The sequence below is a fragment of the Lethenteron reissneri genome, chromosome 49 (assembly GCF_015708825.2).
Source record: "Lethenteron reissneri isolate LAM-NWPU_2019-01 chromosome 49, ASM1570882v1, whole genome shotgun sequence".
NCBI lineage: Eukaryota > Metazoa > Chordata > Hyperoartia > Petromyzontiformes > Petromyzontidae > Lethenteron > Lethenteron reissneri.
Window position 1 is genome coordinate 4,260,041 of NC_083827.1, and position 18,283 is coordinate 4,278,323.

At 49.3% G+C, this 18,283-nt stretch overlaps 1 protein-coding gene across 1 annotated transcript in view; it reads right to left on the reverse strand.

Moving 5' to 3' along the window:
• LOC133354791 (lysophosphatidylcholine acyltransferase 1-like) overlaps positions 1 to 18,001 on the reverse strand; it is a 72,413-nt gene extending 54,412 nt beyond the window's left edge. Inside the window, exons 1-2 of the mRNA XM_061571910.1 lie at positions 17,631 to 18,001; positions 9,779 to 9,921 (exon numbers count right to left, since the gene is read on the reverse strand). Of these exons, the coding sequence (XP_061427894.1) occupies positions 9,779 to 9,921; positions 17,631 to 17,804 (317 nt within the window). The 5' untranslated portion in view covers positions 17,805 to 18,001. The remainder of the gene's footprint in view (positions 1 to 9,778; positions 9,922 to 17,630) is intronic.
• Positions 18,002 to 18,283: the final 282 nt, after the last annotated feature.

An 18,283-nucleotide genomic window follows, 5' to 3' on the forward strand; every position in this document is an offset into this window, starting at 1 on the left:
GCATCCCTTAGGTCGACTCGGCCTCAAATTAGTACCTGGTGCGGTATATAGTAAACATCGCCACTGGGGAGACAAAGGCGGCCGGGCGTGGCATTGGCCACCCACCCCCTTTGTGTGCCGTGCTGGCCTTCAGAAATGCTCGCTGATAGCACTTGTCCTAACAGTCTGTTAAAGGCTATACGGAGTATTTTTGTCTTTGTGTAATTTTATCAATTTGGAGTGGTGGGACAGTAGTTAGGGCATTTACCCTACAAACATGAGTGGAGTGACCCGCGTTGGAATCCCGGCCACAGCTAATGTCAGTGACTATACGTGTGTGGCTTCATCTCTCCGGCTTAACCACGAGCACACCGCTTACATCCAAAGTCAGTGATCCGCAGCTCACGCGGGAACAGCGGTGCTGCTCATCTTGCGTTTACAGCCCCGACCAATGGTGGAAATTCCACATTCCTATGACGGGGCCGAGTCTATCCACCACAAAGTTGGTACTTGACTTAAAGGTCTCGTGACTTCAGGAACTCATATCCTTGGATCTTTCGGTAAAGTCACGTAGAAAGGTTAAAATCATTTATTTTCTTTAAACCTATCTACGTGATATTCTTGGGTTTTTTCGGTAAAGTCACGTAGGTAAAAAATTTAAATTAATAAAGTAAATAAAATAAAAATCACGACGTTTCGGAGGCAACACAAGCTTTCGTTGCCTCCGAAATGCAAGCTTCCGTTGCCTCCGAAACGTCGTGATTTTCATTTTATTTTTATTTTACTTTTATTAATTTAAATTTTTTACCTACGTGACTTTACCGAAAAAACCCAAGGATATGAATCCTTGCAGTCACGAAAGCTTCAAATCTACAACTATCTACGTGACTTTACCGAAAGACCCAGGAATATAAAGTTGGTCCTCATTCTATCGACCCCGGAGGGAGCGACGATGGTTCGAGTCAACCCGTCCACAGCCACCCAGGATGTGATCTCACAACCTTCAGACTTGCGAGCCACTCTGCCCTGCTGCCCGAGCCGATCGGCCGGTGACTTTAATCTCGAGCAGCCCAACAGACGAGCACGCTTCCACGCGCGCGTCGCGAGCGTAAGAATGCATTTCAATTGATGAGCCGATTCACCGTCACATCCTAGCTCTCATGCATAAACAATCACACCGCACACGTACAGCTCTTTTGTGTCAACGCACGCACGGATGAGGGCGTACCGCCCTCCCCACCCACCTCCCGCCCCACCATCCGCCCCCGTAGCGCGAGTGGTGGGCGTTCTTTGAACATACTTCACCGCAATGGTCAGTGCGGGTGGGTGAAAGCTGAGCAAGGGAAGGGCGCACACATTCGGGAGCATGGGAGTGCAGTACAACAATGGATTTGGCTTCATTCCCCCCTTGCCAGCCACAACTTATCCATGAAAGCCACGCACTGAAATTATGTCACGAGATAATTACTAGGATCCATGTCTTAATGGGGAGGGTCTTTGCCTCCTAACATCAGGCGATTCACCAGCATTGGCTTCAGCGCGGCTGACTTTGCCTACGAGACACTGAACGTCCCCCGCTCCCAAGCACTGTCGCGCAGATTCTCAAACAGCGCGGCTGCACCGGGACGATGCCGTTAGGGACCCTCCGCCAATCGTGTCCTCATGCACGCATGCGTGCAAAGACAAAGATTCCCCGTATAGCCTCGACAGACTGTTGGGGCAAGTGCTGTTAGCGAGCAGCACCGATGAAGGCCGGCACACGAGGGGGTGGGTGGCCAGCACCACGCCCGACCGCCTTTGTCTCCCCCAGTGGCGATGTTTACACACCGCACCGGCTACTCATTTGAGGCCGAGTAGAACCTAGGGGAGGGCCAGCACCAGTTCAGACAGTTGTCACTAGAGTTGGCCGTGAGCGGGAATCGAACTTGGGTCGCTGGGTACCGTAGCGCAGCGGCACTCACTTGCTTCCACACTCCCGCTGCGTGCGCACACACGCGAGTACACGCGCACGTTCACGCACGTACGCGCACGTACACGCACGCCAAGCCCATCCCAAGGAGCAAGGGCCCCCGAGAAGAACGTGCGATGGACATTTCAGGGCCCCTGACCTTAAACAACACGGGGCGAGAACAGCCTCTGGAATGTGGCCGAACGTGTATTGTACAAGAGCGCGAATTTTACACGGCGCAAGACCAACGATTCCCCAACTCCACAACCCGCCAAGGGGTTTGATTTATTATTTCTTGCCGTGTTTTTTTCCCTTTCCACCCACCACGATCCACGGCAGACGAAAAGGGGATGAACGAGGTGGGTCGGCGGTGCCGCGTGCGATTTGAGAGATGTCTTCATCAATCGCCGGAAGAGGCTAAAGGTCAACCAGGGAGGGCATCTCACGATGGAATCGATCGGGAGGTTAAAATGGAATATCACGAGCGTGCCGCACGCGTCGAGATCGTGCGCGTGAGAATCGATCTTTTCTTTTTACCATTTAAGCCAGCGTTATGCAAATCGCGAATGCTAATGTCGCATCCAAGATTAATTACAGCCCTTTGTCAATCCGCTGGGGGATGAAGGTTTCCAACATGCCCTTGTCGGTCCCGGGCAGGGCGGGGTGGGGGGGGCAGGGAGAGTGCAGGGGGGAGGACATCTTGTTTGACCATACTTCACCACGCTGGTCAGCTCGGATTGGTGAAAGTGGGGTGCAGGACAATGGTATCGAAGTCAGGTGACCAGACCGAACCCGGCAGCCAGTGTTCTATTTAAACTATTGAAACTATTTTGGATTTTACCAGGATAGGCCCACCGAGCTATGTGGCTCTTTATCAGAAGCGACCTGCCCCACAAATGATAGCTCAACGAAGTGGCTCATCATGGTGACAAGCCACGTCATTGAGCCGGAGGACCCAGAGAAAAATCCACGCAACCACAAGGAGAGACATTCAAACTCCAAATATACAGGCGTCAGGGTTGGGATCAAACCCACGGCCTCCTGTGTACCAGGCGAGGTAGTTAACATCCCGCCACCGTGGCTCCCCTGCTAAGACGGCAAACATCAGTGGCGGGCGATATCTTTCCACGTTCCCACCACCCACCCCAACATCCCCTCCCCCCACTCTCCTCCACCACCTCCCAGTCACCAACCGGCCATGCCCAGTTTGGTGAAGTTTGGTCTGGCAACCCGCATGACCGTCAAGGCGTGGGGTGAGGCCCTCCCACGGCAGTGGCTTGGAAAAGGGAGTAAGCGATGAGTTGGTACGGTGAATTGGTACGGTGAATTGGAACAGTGAATTGGCGCGGTGAATTGGTGCGGTGAATTGGTGCGGTGAATTGGTACGGTGAATTGGTACGGTGAATTGGTACGGTGAATTGGTACGGTGAATTGGTACGGTGACGCAGCCCCCAGCGGTGCCGCGGCGCTCGCTCGCTCGCTGCAGAGGCGCGCGGTTCGAATCCCGGCGACGGCCCCGGTCAATATTACCGTGCTGCGTGTTAACCGAAACAATACTTACTTCTACTACGAGCCATCCGCCGCATCATAGACATTACAGATCCCGCGATGTCATTCGCAAGAGTCGTGCAATTTGTGTGTCGTGGGCCAAATTTCGTCCAAATTTGAAACAGTTACACCGCAAGAAATTCGTCGATTTTCATTACACGTAGGAATCATCACTCTTCACCGTGAAAACTTGGTGAGAGTTATGAGACTCACTCAAGCGCAATGATAATATTAAAGGAAAGTATGATATTCATTACCAAAGATTGTTGTTTTTTTTTATCGAGGGTGCTTATTAAGGGGTCCCTGTAACACCCTTATGAAGTGTACATGAAACGAAAAAAAACACGTACGTTGTGTTTTCCGCAAAATAAACACTTTAATATTTTGACGTTGGAGAGATGGACGGATGTATAAAGGTGAGCTATTGTCTGCTTATCGGTTTCATTCTCAAGAGTGGTTCTCCGTGGGACGTTGCCATGGCCCTAATCACGGCATCGGAATTACCCGCAGTTAAGTCGTAAACTAAGAGCGACTGCCTCTACCTGGCCATGATGATCCCACGCGTTTCTATGCAGTGTGCCCCGAAGCACGAATAATAATAATAATAATTTGCTTCTGTGACCGATTGCCACCAAAGGGTTAAAGTTCACTGGCAAAAAAAAAAAGTTTGCACTTAAGCGTAAGACACAATCGCTCTGGACACGATAACTCAGCCTGGGAATGGTTAACCAACCCCCCCTTTTACTATTTTCTGCAATGCGTTGCGAAATCCCTTCCAGTTCGTTTTTATTAAGGGATGGTCCACACGAGGTACGCTTTGTAACAATTCGCCTAACCTCGTAAATTCCGAATATTTACGGTTCGCGGCGGCAAAGATTCAACGGTGAAAGGCGCAGCCCTGCAAGTGCTTTGGCTGACGTGACTGCTGGCCAATAACAGCTGCGATTATTCATGAACTTTTCCTGGGGCCTTCCCGTAGGTCGACTCGGCACTAAATGAGTAGCTTGTGCAGCGTGTGTGTGCAAACATTAGCACTGGGGAGATAAAGGCGGCCGGGCGTGGTGCTGGCCACCCACCCCCTCGTGCACCACGCCGGCGTTCAAAGGTGCTCGCTAACAGCACTTGACCCAACAGCCTGTTGAAGGCTATAGGAGGAGGGGGGAATCTTTATCTTTATCTTTAATATCATTGTGTGTTCATGTCAACATTCAAGATGCGCTTCACTGACACACTCCAGGTCAGGACATTGCTCTTCCTCAATCTCTCTCTCTCAAACTCCTGGACTTTCGAACATTCTCTCATCTTCAATAGCTCACTATGGAACACGAATTTTTGTTCCTGGTTAGTAAGTGTTATTTTCGAATTGCTCATGCCTCAAAAGTATAGAAAATGGCTATTATTCCCCACAAACTTTGCTTTTGTGACCAGGACTTTACGTGAAGGAATGACACAAATGCACACCACGTGTTATCATTGAAAATGGGTCACAAAAGCAAAGTTTATGGGGAATAATAGACATTTTCTGTACTTTTGAGGCATAATCAATGAGAAAATAACACTAATTACCCAGGAACAATATTTTTTTTTGTTACACAGTGCATAGTCCCCGTCACCCAGCTCAACTCAAACAACTCGTAGCCTGCTTTGCATAACACTAGAGTTACGAGGTTATGGCGAGCCGCTGAGATATAAGAATTAAAATATGAATTCATTGTATTATCTGTGGCATGCCCTATCTCTTGAAATCAGACACTGCCTCAACAACTCATTCATTACGCCGCAGGCACAGAGCTGTATCCGCTCACCTCCGTAGCACGCCACCGTGTTCACTTGAAAGCGCGTGGCATTTGAAGTTAAGTGGAGTTAAATTTGTTTAAGCAGGTGAAAACGCAAGCGATCGGGTTAGCAACCTGGGTCACCCACATCTCATCATCGGGTCGATAAAATATTGAATTTTACCGGGCGACTATTGAATGCACAATCGAGCACGAGCGTAGAACATTAACAGGCTGATGCGCACACCTCCTTCATGAATGGGAAATTAAAGAGACATGCCACAGTAATGCGACTGCGGCCATGCGACCCAAAGTATGGACCACAGAGCAGAGGTCGCAAACGGGTTTTGATTCCTTACCCGTACCCGTACCCGGCCGCACCAGGGTCGCAAACGGGTACCCGTACTCGACCGTACCCGTACCCGGCCGGGTACGGGTAGGGTACGGATATCGGGTACCTGATTGCGACCTCTGGGATGAAGCCATGTTGCAGGCAGGGGTGGGTTGATTCTAGGAACTTGAATTGTGAGAAGAGACAAGACGTTGGGAAATGAGTGACAAACGGTTACTCACCAGTGACTCACGGTCTACCCGTACACGGCCGCACCAGGGTCACAAACGGGTACCCGTACCCGGCCGGGTACGGGTAGCCGGGTATCGGGTAGGGTACGGGTATCGGGTACCCGGTTGCGACCTCTGCCACAGAGTAACACGCACAGTGGTCTGCTCTCCTTCAACGGAGTAGGAGGAGGAACAGCAAAACGACAACAACTCTCTCTAGGCTCCTCTAAGAAAAGCTGTCTCGGGTGTGGACCAATCAACTTCTGATAATGATATGTTTGCATTTTGACTGCTTGTGTTGTGGTTATTGCAAACATGATGCTTTGTATAAAGGTGTCAGTGTTTGTACCAGTTGAAAGGGTAAAAACCTACTACTATATTTTGCCACTGGTAAAGGAGATCTCAGTGTAAATGCTTACCCCGAGCTCTCAATACTCTGATAGTGCGCTGTTTTTGAGTTGTACGCCTTTTGGCGTCATCTGGTCCAATACCAATGGAGACTAGGCTCTAAGAAAAGCTGTCTCGGGTGTGGACCAATCAACTTCAAGGACAGTGCATATCATTATCATTATCAGAGTTGTTTCTTTTGTTTGCATTTTGACTGCTTGTGTTGTGGTTATTGCAAACATGATCCCTTGTATAAAGGTGTCAGTTTTGTACCAGTTGAAAGGGTAAAAACCTACTACTACGACAACTTTCTCTCTGCTGCTGAAGCCCTCTCACCGTGGGTGGCTAGCAAACCTCGACATTTTGATTTAGCTCCTGAGCATATTGCCACACGCTAGAATATAATACTGTAGTCGGTGGTTCAGTGCCCGGTCAGGAAACAAATTAATTGGTGATAGTGCATCGGCAGCGGTGCACAACGCATAAATAACAAAAAACGAATTCGTCAATAACACTGCGGCCTTAAATAATACATGTATGAAAGAGGCGACCGCCAGATCTTATCTGGAACATAACCGCGTCCCTAATCGATGGGATGGCTTTGATGAGGAGAGTGATAGGCCGTGGCCTTCCGAGAGGATGTCAATGGATGAACGACAGCTTTGTACCTCTCCAGCAAAAGCGACATCACCGCTGTGGCTGTCGTTACATCCGTTTTAAGGTCCTTGCGAAAATGTCATGACCACCACCATTATCATTATTAGCCATAATCAATCCACTGGTGGATGAAGGCCTCTCCAAACCCTGGCCATTTCACCAACAACCCTACGATGTTAGGCACCAGGCCTGGACTTCCACGGGAGTGCATTTCTCCCGGAACAACTTCATCGATTCACAAAACGGGATTGTTTTCCCGTCAACGGCCACCGCTTGGATCGCGTGCAGTCGTTTCAACATTAGTGACAGCATCCCACTTACAGCTCCCTGTAATTTACAAGTAATCCTTCAGGTTAAGGCTCATCTCCTGCTTAAAACTCATCCGCCACTTTGATGACGTGTAAAGGCTTCACACAATTTTTCGCCGTGGGATGTATCCATATTTTTGTTAAATAAATATTTCACTCAACAAAGCAAACCGGGTACCAGGCAAACATGCGTGGCTCTAAGAATGGTGCGGGCAAGGGAACAGGTGCACACGCCGTACAAATCGCTGCGTTCACTTTGACATTTCTTATTTCAGATATATTTGTTTATTATCTCGGGTTACATTGCGTCCGTGCTTCCGGCTTCGTTTCAGCAAACAGGAAAAAAAAAATGGGTCCAGTCCAAACTTCCTGCGGCTATGGTCGGAAGACATTGCCGCCGTGCGTTACGAAAATTCCTTGGAAGTTGACGTCGTAGAACTACTCCTGAGGTCCACTTTATAAAAAATTCACCCGTAAAAACAACGTTTTTCACTCTAAATCCTTTACATGCGTGGCGGCTAGAGTCCTCTCGTCCTCTGGCTTGAGATGGCTGCCACCTATGGGTCAGATGATTGTCTGCCAGCATTAAGCAATTGGTAATTAAATATTTAAAAAAATTCCCTAAAGTGTAAAATTTTGGAAAAATTGTTTCACGAACAACGAGTCTGTGTGGAAAATGTCAGCTCGATTGGATCACGGGAAGTGTGTTAAAAAACGACCGAAAGATTTGCACGGTCGTAAGCAAGCAAGCAAGTGAACTTAATATAAAGGATTTAAAAAAACACAGAAGAGGCCTGCCCCTGTAAAACTGTTCATTCACGTGACTGCTGCCCCATACTTCCCCCAGGGACTCATTGGTAAAAAGGCCCCAAAGTCCTCCCTGTGGCTGCCCTGGGACTTATTGAAGGGCTCCATCACCCAGAGAATGCCCTGGGGGACTCGCTGGTGCCCCCAGGGCCACTGCAGCTGTCCCGGGGGATCGTTGTTGTTGGAAAATGAAGCGAATTCAAACTCCATGAAACCTGGAGAAATGAATGGAGTTCAAAAGAACTCACAAACCGCCTGGGTTTAATCTTCTACGAAGCTCGTGGTCCACCCTGAACCGCATCTGCACAAACCATGGCAGACGCGGATACCTAATGGCACAAATGGAAAGTAAAAAAACTCTCCATCAGCGTGCGACTGCGGTGATCCGGAACAGACCGACAACGTATAATGACGCAATGCCCCGATCCACAGATACGAAGGAGACACCACGGCGATGATACACTCTGTTCCTCCTGAGGCCGGTTATCTGGCTTCGCCACCTGAACATGAAATTGCAGTCCTTGCTCCGTATCTTACATCAGCCACACGAAAGAAGCAGTTTGTCGTTGTCGTTGGGCACCCGGTTGCTCCATGCCGCGCGGGGCGCCCACCTCTCTCCCGTGTTTCTCAACAGTCGTGCACTTCCCCCGACACCCGTTCTACTCTAAGTCGGTGGTTTGTTTCGATTTAAAGCTTTCGTGACTGCAGGGATTCATATTCTTGTTTTTTTAGGTAAATTCGCGTATAAGGGAAACAATAAAATAATAAAAATATAAAACAATAAAATTCTCACGACGTTTCGACTGCAACACAAGCAATCATCATCAGGTGTGAAATCCACAGCAAGAGAATTGAATTTTATATTTGTATTATTTTATTATTTCCCTTCTACGTGACTTTACCGAAAGAACCAAGAATATTCTTAATATGTTTTATTTTTATTATTTTATTATCTCCCTTCTACGTGCCTTTACCGAAAGAACCAAGAAGATGGTGGTTTGTTTGTTTTTTGCTATAAAGGATCTCTCAGATCGCATTGGCCCCCTACGCCACCCGGGCGACATGTAAGAAGCCCTTTTCCACTGGCGCACGTGAGCCGCGCTAGCGCAGGTGCCCTCGCGGTACACGTGGTGTCGCCGCCGGCTATTTTGCCGGGCCGAGACAAAACCAAAACGCGCAGTGCTGGAATCACAAAGACGGCACCACCAGCGTCTCCACTCGCTCACCGCGTGCCGCTATTAGCATGGTTGGCTACGTACGGTGCAAAAGAAGTTTAACAAAGACAAGACAAGATCCCCTGTATATCCCTTAACAGACTGTTGGGGCAATTGCTGTTAGCGAGCACCTATGAAGGCTGAAACGGCACACGAGGGGGTGGGTTGCCAGGACCACGCCCGGCCGCCTTTGTCTCCCCAGTGGCGATGTTTACACACCGCACAAGGTATTAATTTGAGGCCGAGTCGACCTAGTGGAGGCCCAGGACCGGTTCAGATAATCGTCACTGGTGTTGGCCATGAGCGGGAATCGAACTCGGCACGCCGGGTTCGTAGCGCAGCGCGCTAACCGCTACACTACCGCTCCCCACTATTAGCCTGATTTGTCTATGTACGCTGCAAAAGAAGTCCGACATCAATATTTAGAAACACGGCACCACCGCGTCGCCCGCTACACGCGCCCCCACGTGGCTCACCACGCGTGACACCACCAGCACGGCACGGCACGGCTTCCGCAGTGGAAAAAAAACACGCCGGGCCGGCGTGTCCCGGTCCGCGTCGGGCCGGGCACTCGGCACTCGGCAAGGCACTCACTTGAGCCACCGCGGGAAGGGCTGGTCGGCGTTGGCTTTGGTGCGCCACAAGCTGGCCACGAAGGCGAAGGGCCAGGCAAGCAGCATCATGAACGCGGCGAGCAGCAGCCGGATGGGGAAGATCGTCACCGACATGAGTCCGATCTGTCTCGTCACACAGACACACACACAAAGACAACCGTTTCCCCCAGAGCCTTCACAGACTGTTGGGGCGAGTGCTGTTACCGGAGCGCCGACTAAGGCCGGCAGGGCACACGAGGGGGTGGGTGGGACAGCACCACGCCCGGCCGTCTTTGTCTCCCCAGTAGCGATGGTTGTTTTATACACCGCAGCAGATAATTATTTGAGGCTGAGTCGACCTAGGAGAGGCCTTGGACAAGTTCAGATAATTAACAATCGTCTTGGCCGTGAGCGGGAATCAAAATCGGATCACCGGGTTCATAGGGCAATGCGCTAACCACGACACTGCCGCTGTGTCGTGTCTCACACACACACATACGCACGGACACACGCACGCTCGCGGACGCACATACGCGCCCATACACACACACACAAAAAGACAAAGATGCCCCGTATAGCCTTAACGGACTGTAGGGGCAAGTGCTGTTAGCGAGCACCTAACTGGTACACGAGGGGGTGGGTGGTCAGCACCACGCCCGACCACCTTTGTCTCCCCAGTGGCGATGTTGACACACCGCACCAGGTACTCATTTGAGGCTGAGTTAACCTAGGGGAGGCCCAGGACCGGTTCAGATAATCGTCACTGGTGTTGGCCGTGAGCGGGAATCGGACCCGGATTGCCGGGTTCATAGCGCAGCGCGCTAACCGCTACACTACCGCTTCCCATACACATACACGCGCACACACACATACACACACACATACACACACGCGCACACACACATACACGTCCACACACGCGCACAGACACACACGTCCACACGCACCAGGGGGGCAGAGGTCACGACGTGCCACAAGTGCCCGCGAGGACATCGGCAACAACGTTACGGGCGCTTAACGGCCATCAGGGCTGTTCTACCAAGCAACCGACTCTTTGTAGAAGCAAATATAGCTGTAAATAAATCATTTGAAGTTTCAACTTCTAAGCTTTCCTTTTACTAACGGCTCACAGGGCATTTTGTTACCACGTAAATGGGGGTGGAAATGGCAATGGAATGGAATTCGTCGTGCAGTCCATGTTCACTGGCACCCACTCTAGACACGCACTCACCTCCGATTAACACGGTAGGCTACGTATGGTGCAAAAGAAGTTCCACGAAAATACATATATACAAAGACAAAGATCCCCTGTATAGCCTTTTAACAGACAGTATACGAAGGGATTGGTAGCCAGCACCACGTCCGACCGCCCTTGTCCCCCCAGTGCTAATCTTTTACACACCGCACCAGGTACTAATTTGAGGTCGAGTCGACCTAGGGGAGGCCCAGGACCGCTTGAGATAATCGTCACTGGTGTTGGCCATGAGCGGAATTAAACTCGGGTCGCCAGGTTCATAGTGCAGCGCGCTAACCACTGAACACGCTCACACACTCACAGCCTGAATAATAATATTTATTTATAAATACAGTGATATTGCGTAGATTTGTACTGACCACAGTTTTCGCACGGGAACACGAAAAACCGCAACGAGTGAGGAGGAAGGCAGCCGGAACCGGCGTTACCAACAATTGCCCAAGCTCTGGCATCCTGCATTAAGATGTCCGGCCATCACCGAAACATTCGTGCCTCCGGCGGATTTAATGAGAGGCCTTCGAACCAGCAGTGGCATGAGCAAGCGAAGTTGGCAGGGCTGCACCTTTATTACATGGAACGGACGGAATCAGGTGCGATGCAGAGGTCGCAAACGGGTTTTGATTCCTTACCCGTACCCGGCCGCACCAGGGTCACAAACGGGTACCCGTACCCAGTCTGGTACGGGTACCCGTTCCCTACCCGTACCCGTACCCTACCCGAAATGAGTGACAAAAGGCTACTCACCAGTGACTAACGGCCTACCCGTACCCGTACCCGGCTGCACCAGGGTCGCAAACGGGTACGGGTAGCCGGGTATCGGGTAGGGTACGGGTATCGGGTACCCGGTTGCGATCTCTGGTGCGATGTCTGGGTGTGGACGCGCGCGCATCGCGTCTCCGTGGCATTGCTCGTAAGGACGCACAGTCGTCGACGCCGCGGCACTCAACGCTCGCACGCACGCTGGACTCCTCTCGCGCCGTTACGTAGCCAAGCGTCGTGCTAGTCGGAGGTGCGACGAGTCGAGCTTGGCCACGCGTGGCGGCCGTACTGCAACGCCTGGAACTGCGGCGCGTTGGATGTGCTGACACCGCGCTCATTCATTCATTCACACCGAGGCATGCGCCGCGACAAGGAAGTAAATCGTGGAAGAGCAATTCGGTAAAAACGCGCAACTCTATTAATAGCCACGAGTACAGTAAATTAATCAAACGTGCTGAAACGGCAACTGCTCTGGGAAAACCGATAATCTTTCACGTGAAAATGTCTGAGAATTAATTAATTACCAGCAATGGCACCGGGGAAAACAAACGGACGTCGTAAGTTTGCATTATGTAAAGTCATCGTTGGCCATTGTCTATCCACTGCTGGATGGAGGCCCTCCCCACACTGTCACCATCACTCACGGTTCACTGCCGCTGCCATCCCATCTTCGCTCCCAGCACATGAGCCGATCTCATTGCTCCATCTACCCGGCGGTCGTCCTCTTCGCACTCCATTCTGTGCTATGGCTGCTGTTCCGTCACCAGTCTCGCCCATCGGCCATCGACCCATTCAGCGGAAGATTAGGCCAAAGTAGTCTCCCTCTGGGAGATAGACCCTTCCGCCGGCAGCGGCGTGCGCCACACATTGCAAGGGCTGCTCCTTTATCCCCACACCCATGTCGATACAAATGCATTACATGGCTATACGCACGCCAGCGCAAGCCACAATGGAAATTAGGGCATCGTGAATACAACGCCCTGCCCTGCAGCGAACAACTACAACTGTCTGTATTCCAGTCGGCACAGACAATACCGTGTTGATGGTAAGGCCAACAACGGTACTGCTCGTGTGCTTGGCAAGAATTCACGGTGGCATCGTTCATAGGTCTCAAGAGAAAACACCTGGTGAGGCCCGGTGGCTCCGCAAGCCGGCGCAAAACTCACAAATTACTTTTGATGTTCAAGTTGGTGATGTTGATTTATTGCGAAACACGTGTTTGTCATTCTGTAGATGACTTTGGGAACTTGTAGACGCACAAGGACGACCGAACAAAGGTAGTTTTGTAAAGAAATGTACGTCGAAAATAAATTGGCGTTTTACAAAATAAAAGTGCGTGCTTGCAATTGCACGGTGAGAGAGCATTCCACGAATCAGAGAACTAGAGATGCCGGTCGAAGACACAATATTGACTGTAAAGAAAAGTAAGTGGGCTTGGGCAGAACCTGTTTTGGCTAGAAGGGGCGTTGGCCGTGGTGGTCTAGACTAAACTCGAACTAAACTATTTTATTTACCAGGCAAAGCCCACTGAGCCGTAGGTTCCTACCAGTATAATTAATATACAGTTCCGATTTAAAGCTTTCGTGACTGCAGGGATTCATCTTCTTGGTTCTTTCGGTAAAGTCACGTAGAAGGGAAGTAATAAAATAATAAAAATAAAACATAATAAAACAATTCTCACGACGTTTCGGCCACAACGCAAGCAGCCGTCCTCAGGTGAAAACCAGGTCCGTCGAGGCGACAGAGTCTGAAAAAAAAAAAAAACTCTGTCGCCTCGACGGACCTGGTTTTCACCTGAGGACGGCTGCTTGCGTTGTGGCCGAAACGTCGTGAGAATTGTTTTATTATGTTTAATTTTTATTATTTTATTACTTCCCTTCTACGTGACTTTACCGAAAGAACCAAGAAGATAATATACAGTTGTATAATGACACACGAGTACAATGATAACAATCATTGTATAATGCGCATTCCATCCTAGCTTGGGTTCCACGCTAACAAAAGCAACGATCACCAATAGAGGGCGACGTCGACCCCGGACTCAATGCGATAGGAGCGAGGAGGCGGCCAGGGCATTGCATTACAGAACATGGGCTCCTTAACTCATCTGTGCAATCGTTGGAGTGTTAATGCCCTCTCATATTTGTGGTCGGTTTTTCTGGATACTCCAGTTTCCTCACACGCGCACACACAGACACAAACGCTCCTTAGAATGGAATTGGCCAGACATGGGGTTGCATTGGATAAATGACTAATATTGAAAAAAACATTATAGATGGGACGATGAAACCATTAACTTGATTAATCAAGTGAATATTGCAATCGACCACTTATTCAGTGGTCGGTCACGAGGGCCCCTTTAAAAATGTCTGCCAACATTCCTGACTATCGAAGGCAGGAAACCCCTTAAAAGCCACGTATGGTATGGCACAGCTAAAGATGTCGATGACATTACCAAGCCATGCCCGTCACCTCCCGTCCAGCGGCACACGAGGAACGGTAGTGAGACTTCCACCCCGCCAACCCCCAAACTATATTTCATGTTATCCGATTTGGCCAGTAATGGAACGATAATCGGTTGAGTAATCGATTACTTAAGCAATCGGATTACACCAGATCAAAAAAGATATTCACTTGCACACAGCCAAAGAGCGAGCGCGCTGCCAAACGGTTTAGTAACACGAATCATCCTTCAAGGATATCGGGCAACTCTTGATGGCATCAACACAATGTACACCTCGTTAATTTGTCTGTTGCGATGGCTTTCATCATCATTAACGGATTCGAATTACACTGCGGCAGGAGCAGTTGGAGTTACTATATTAAAACTGCATTAAGATAACGCTTGGCTTCCACTTGAGCCTTAATTGCCTAACTCGAGTTAATCATTCACACTGCAACACAACCCGGTGCAGATAAAAGCGTTTAAGTTTACAACCTCCTAGACAGCCGTAGAGATAAGGTTCCATTTCACTCTCTGCAGATGCCTTCCTACACATTCATCATCACCATCATCATCAGCCATGGCCAATCCACTGCTGGATAAAGGCCTCCCCCCCCCAAAGCTGTCGCCACCTCCCACCGACCCTGCGATGGCAGCAAATCCATCACGTGAAATGATCTCCTCCGCCAGTGGACGTACTTCTCGGACCGCGTTGCGCTCCTTGACTGCCGCTCCGTAACCGTTCTCTGCCCCTTGTCCATCATCCCGTCTCGGCGTGACGCGCCCTGCCCACAGCCGCTACTCACTTTGCTTGTTAGCGTTTGTGTGATGTCGTTCGTGAACCTGTGAAAGTTCTCTGATCCCGCGAGTTCCTCTTGCTGCCTCGAAATTTAATGGCCAAACGATGCGGCCTCTCCACCAAGCTTTTTTTTGTTTTAGCGCTTTTAAATATTTTGTTCCGTATTTTTCGTTAAGGACCCACGTTTCTGGGAGCCATATGTCACGTGCACACTGCAAGTGCCAATATGAACAACGAATTATTGGACTTCTGGAGCGAGTAATGTAAAAATTCAACACTCATAACTGCACACATCTGCGCCGTATATTTGACGTGTACATTGCACCTCCGATTAAGCACGGTTGGCTACGTACGGTTTGAAAGAAGTTCAACACACGTACGTCTTTTGTAAACCTCTTTGTTCAAATCACTGCGAAATGGAAAACTAAAAAAACTGATCAATGTCACCCAGAACAGACCACGGGACGTCTAACGTCTCAGTACCCAGTTCACACACACACGAAGGAGACATCCCCATCATCATTGTCAACACATTCCTGCAAGGGAGCTGGTAGGAACGTTGGGTTGCTCGGTCAATGGCCAGAGTCAACGGCAGCGTGGTGTATTCCACAAATATGCCCGACTGTGAGGGCGGGCACAAGCCGGCGTGAGTAGGTTAAACGTTGAGTTTTATAAGGGCACCACGGGGTGACTAGCCCACCCCACCCGGGCCCACCCCTCCCACCCCCCACCCAGCCTCACCCAGCCCCTCCCCACCCTCCCCACCCCACCCAGCCCCACCCTCCCCATGCAGCCCCTCCCCACCCAGCCCCTCCATCCCCACCCAGCCCCTCCATGCACGACGGACGGACACAATAATCCCGTGGGCTGGTGCAACCAGGAGGTTCCTACCAGTATAACAGCGATGCTCTGCTACTCCCCATGGAATGATCTGGCTCCACCAACTTCATGTAAAACAACAGCTGTTGCTCACCATCATCAACATCATCCAAAAAGACCCCAAATGCACCCGACGCTGTCAGATCTCGAGAAGCTAAGCAAGGGTTGAGCCTGGACAGTGCTCGAATGGGCTACCAGTGTGCGTACAACAGGTGCTATCCAGGGCAGTGTGGAAAATATCCATTGTTGAACTGCACTTCTACGCTCCCACATCTATGCTTGCCACCTTCGCCAAAACCTGACTGACAGGTGGCGGGGTGAAGGATGGCCAGGTGTCTATTAAGTATACCAGGTATCGATTTAAAGCTTTCGTGACTGCAGAGATTTATCTTCTTGATTCTTTCGGTAAAGTCACGTAGAATGGAAATAATAAAATAATAAAAATAAAACAAAATAATTCTCACGACGTTTCGGCCACAACGCAAGCAGCCGTCCTCAGGTGAAGAACAGGTCGTTGGGAAAGACAGCGTCTGAAAGTTGTATTTATTTTAATTTTTATTATTTTATTATTTCCCTTCTACGTGACTTTACCGAAAGAACCAAGAAGATATAACCAGGTATCTATGAAGTTTGACCAGGTGTCTATCAAAGGCTGGGTGAAGGCCCTCCGCTTAAACCGTGCTGATCATGAGTGCAGTTTGACCATACTTCACCACGCTGGTCGACGCGGCGAGGAAAGCGATGAAAGCCTCCCAAGTTATTATTTAATCCCGGAATTCATTTCGCCTGCAACTAATCTGTACTGAACACAAACGCAAGCCCATCCATGCAATATCCAGGCTCAAACACGCTTAGCTTCTGAGATCTGAAGGCGATCATATACACAACTATAACGAGTGTCGCGTTATAATTAAACATTTTATTTGGCATATATGATGACTTAAACTGTGGCGTAAATCGAAATTGTATTTTAAACGGACTGTATGATTTATTGTACGCTAGATATAAATTGTATTAAACTGTAAACTAGAACTGCGCTATCAGGATTATATTACGAACCCTAAATTGTACTGAATTATATAACACAAATTGTGTTTAATATTTAATTACAAACACAATTTTTTTACCAACTGCATAAAATATTAATTACGTTAAATTGCAAATACCTAAATCTCTGACAGCACAACTGTATCCATTTCGATAAAAAAATATATATTTTAAATTTTATACAAAATAGATAAAGCTTCAAAAGACAAAACACAAATTATCAACAGGTAGGGTAAGTGAAACTAAATCAAACTACATTTAATTTCTACGGGTAAACACAAATTACAAACGATGAACAGAATCATATATACAGATTGTTCGCCTTGTGATATTATTCAACAAAATAATAGTGTACATCATCTAAATTATGTTACTGCTCATGCAAATCGCACAATGTGATGCATTTTTTAAAAATAAATCTGAATAACATCGCAAATAAATATCACATAAAACCGTAAGGACATTTCAACAGCAAAAAAAATTCCAATTTTGTAAAATAAAAATCCCAATTTTGTAAAATAAAAAATAGACAAAACCACCAAACTACACACCACCAACACCAACACGTAGAGTGAACGGATGTCTACCCGGGCGAACGAAAACGCCACGCGTGAACAAATCACAAAACAAAAAAAATAAAACAAAAAATGTACAATCCACTATGAGCTTACGCGTATCTTGTCCGCGCGGCTGTATTGGATGACGTGCTCGAACGGGTGGAGGTCGGGACACCGGCTCTCGGATAGCGGCTCCGCGGCGTTGGGCGCGCCGTCCTCGGTAGCTGCCCCAGGGCCGACCGTAGGGCCTACCCCGTCTCGGCCTCGGTGTCTCGGCGTCGCCTCCATGCGGGAAGATCAACGGATCCCGAGGAGTTGGTGGTGGGGTGGGGGAGGACAATGATTGCTTCAGCTGTTGATGCTTTTGCTGGTTGCCGTCGAGGCTTGCGCGTCTTGGTCGTTTGTTGATTTGTTTAGAGCTTAAAATTTTTTGTTGGTTCCCTCTCACAAACCACCCCGGCGAGGTTCTGAGACCCCCGCGGACCGGGTCGCGCACTGCGCATGCGCGCGGGGGATGGGGGGGTGCTTAAACGTAGTACGATATTCAAAGCAGCGCGCGTTACAATACGTACAACGCACAAGCGCGGCGAAATCCCAATTAATAACGAGTCGCGAAGCGAACGAAAAAAAGGCAAAGGCGCAGGCCCTGCAATTCCCCACTCGTTGGTTGAAGGGGGACCTCCACCAGGGGGAGCGCCAGAGGCAATTTCGTTCACTGCCTTGACAGTGATGCACGTGCGAACAGGCGTCTTGGATTACACTGGTCA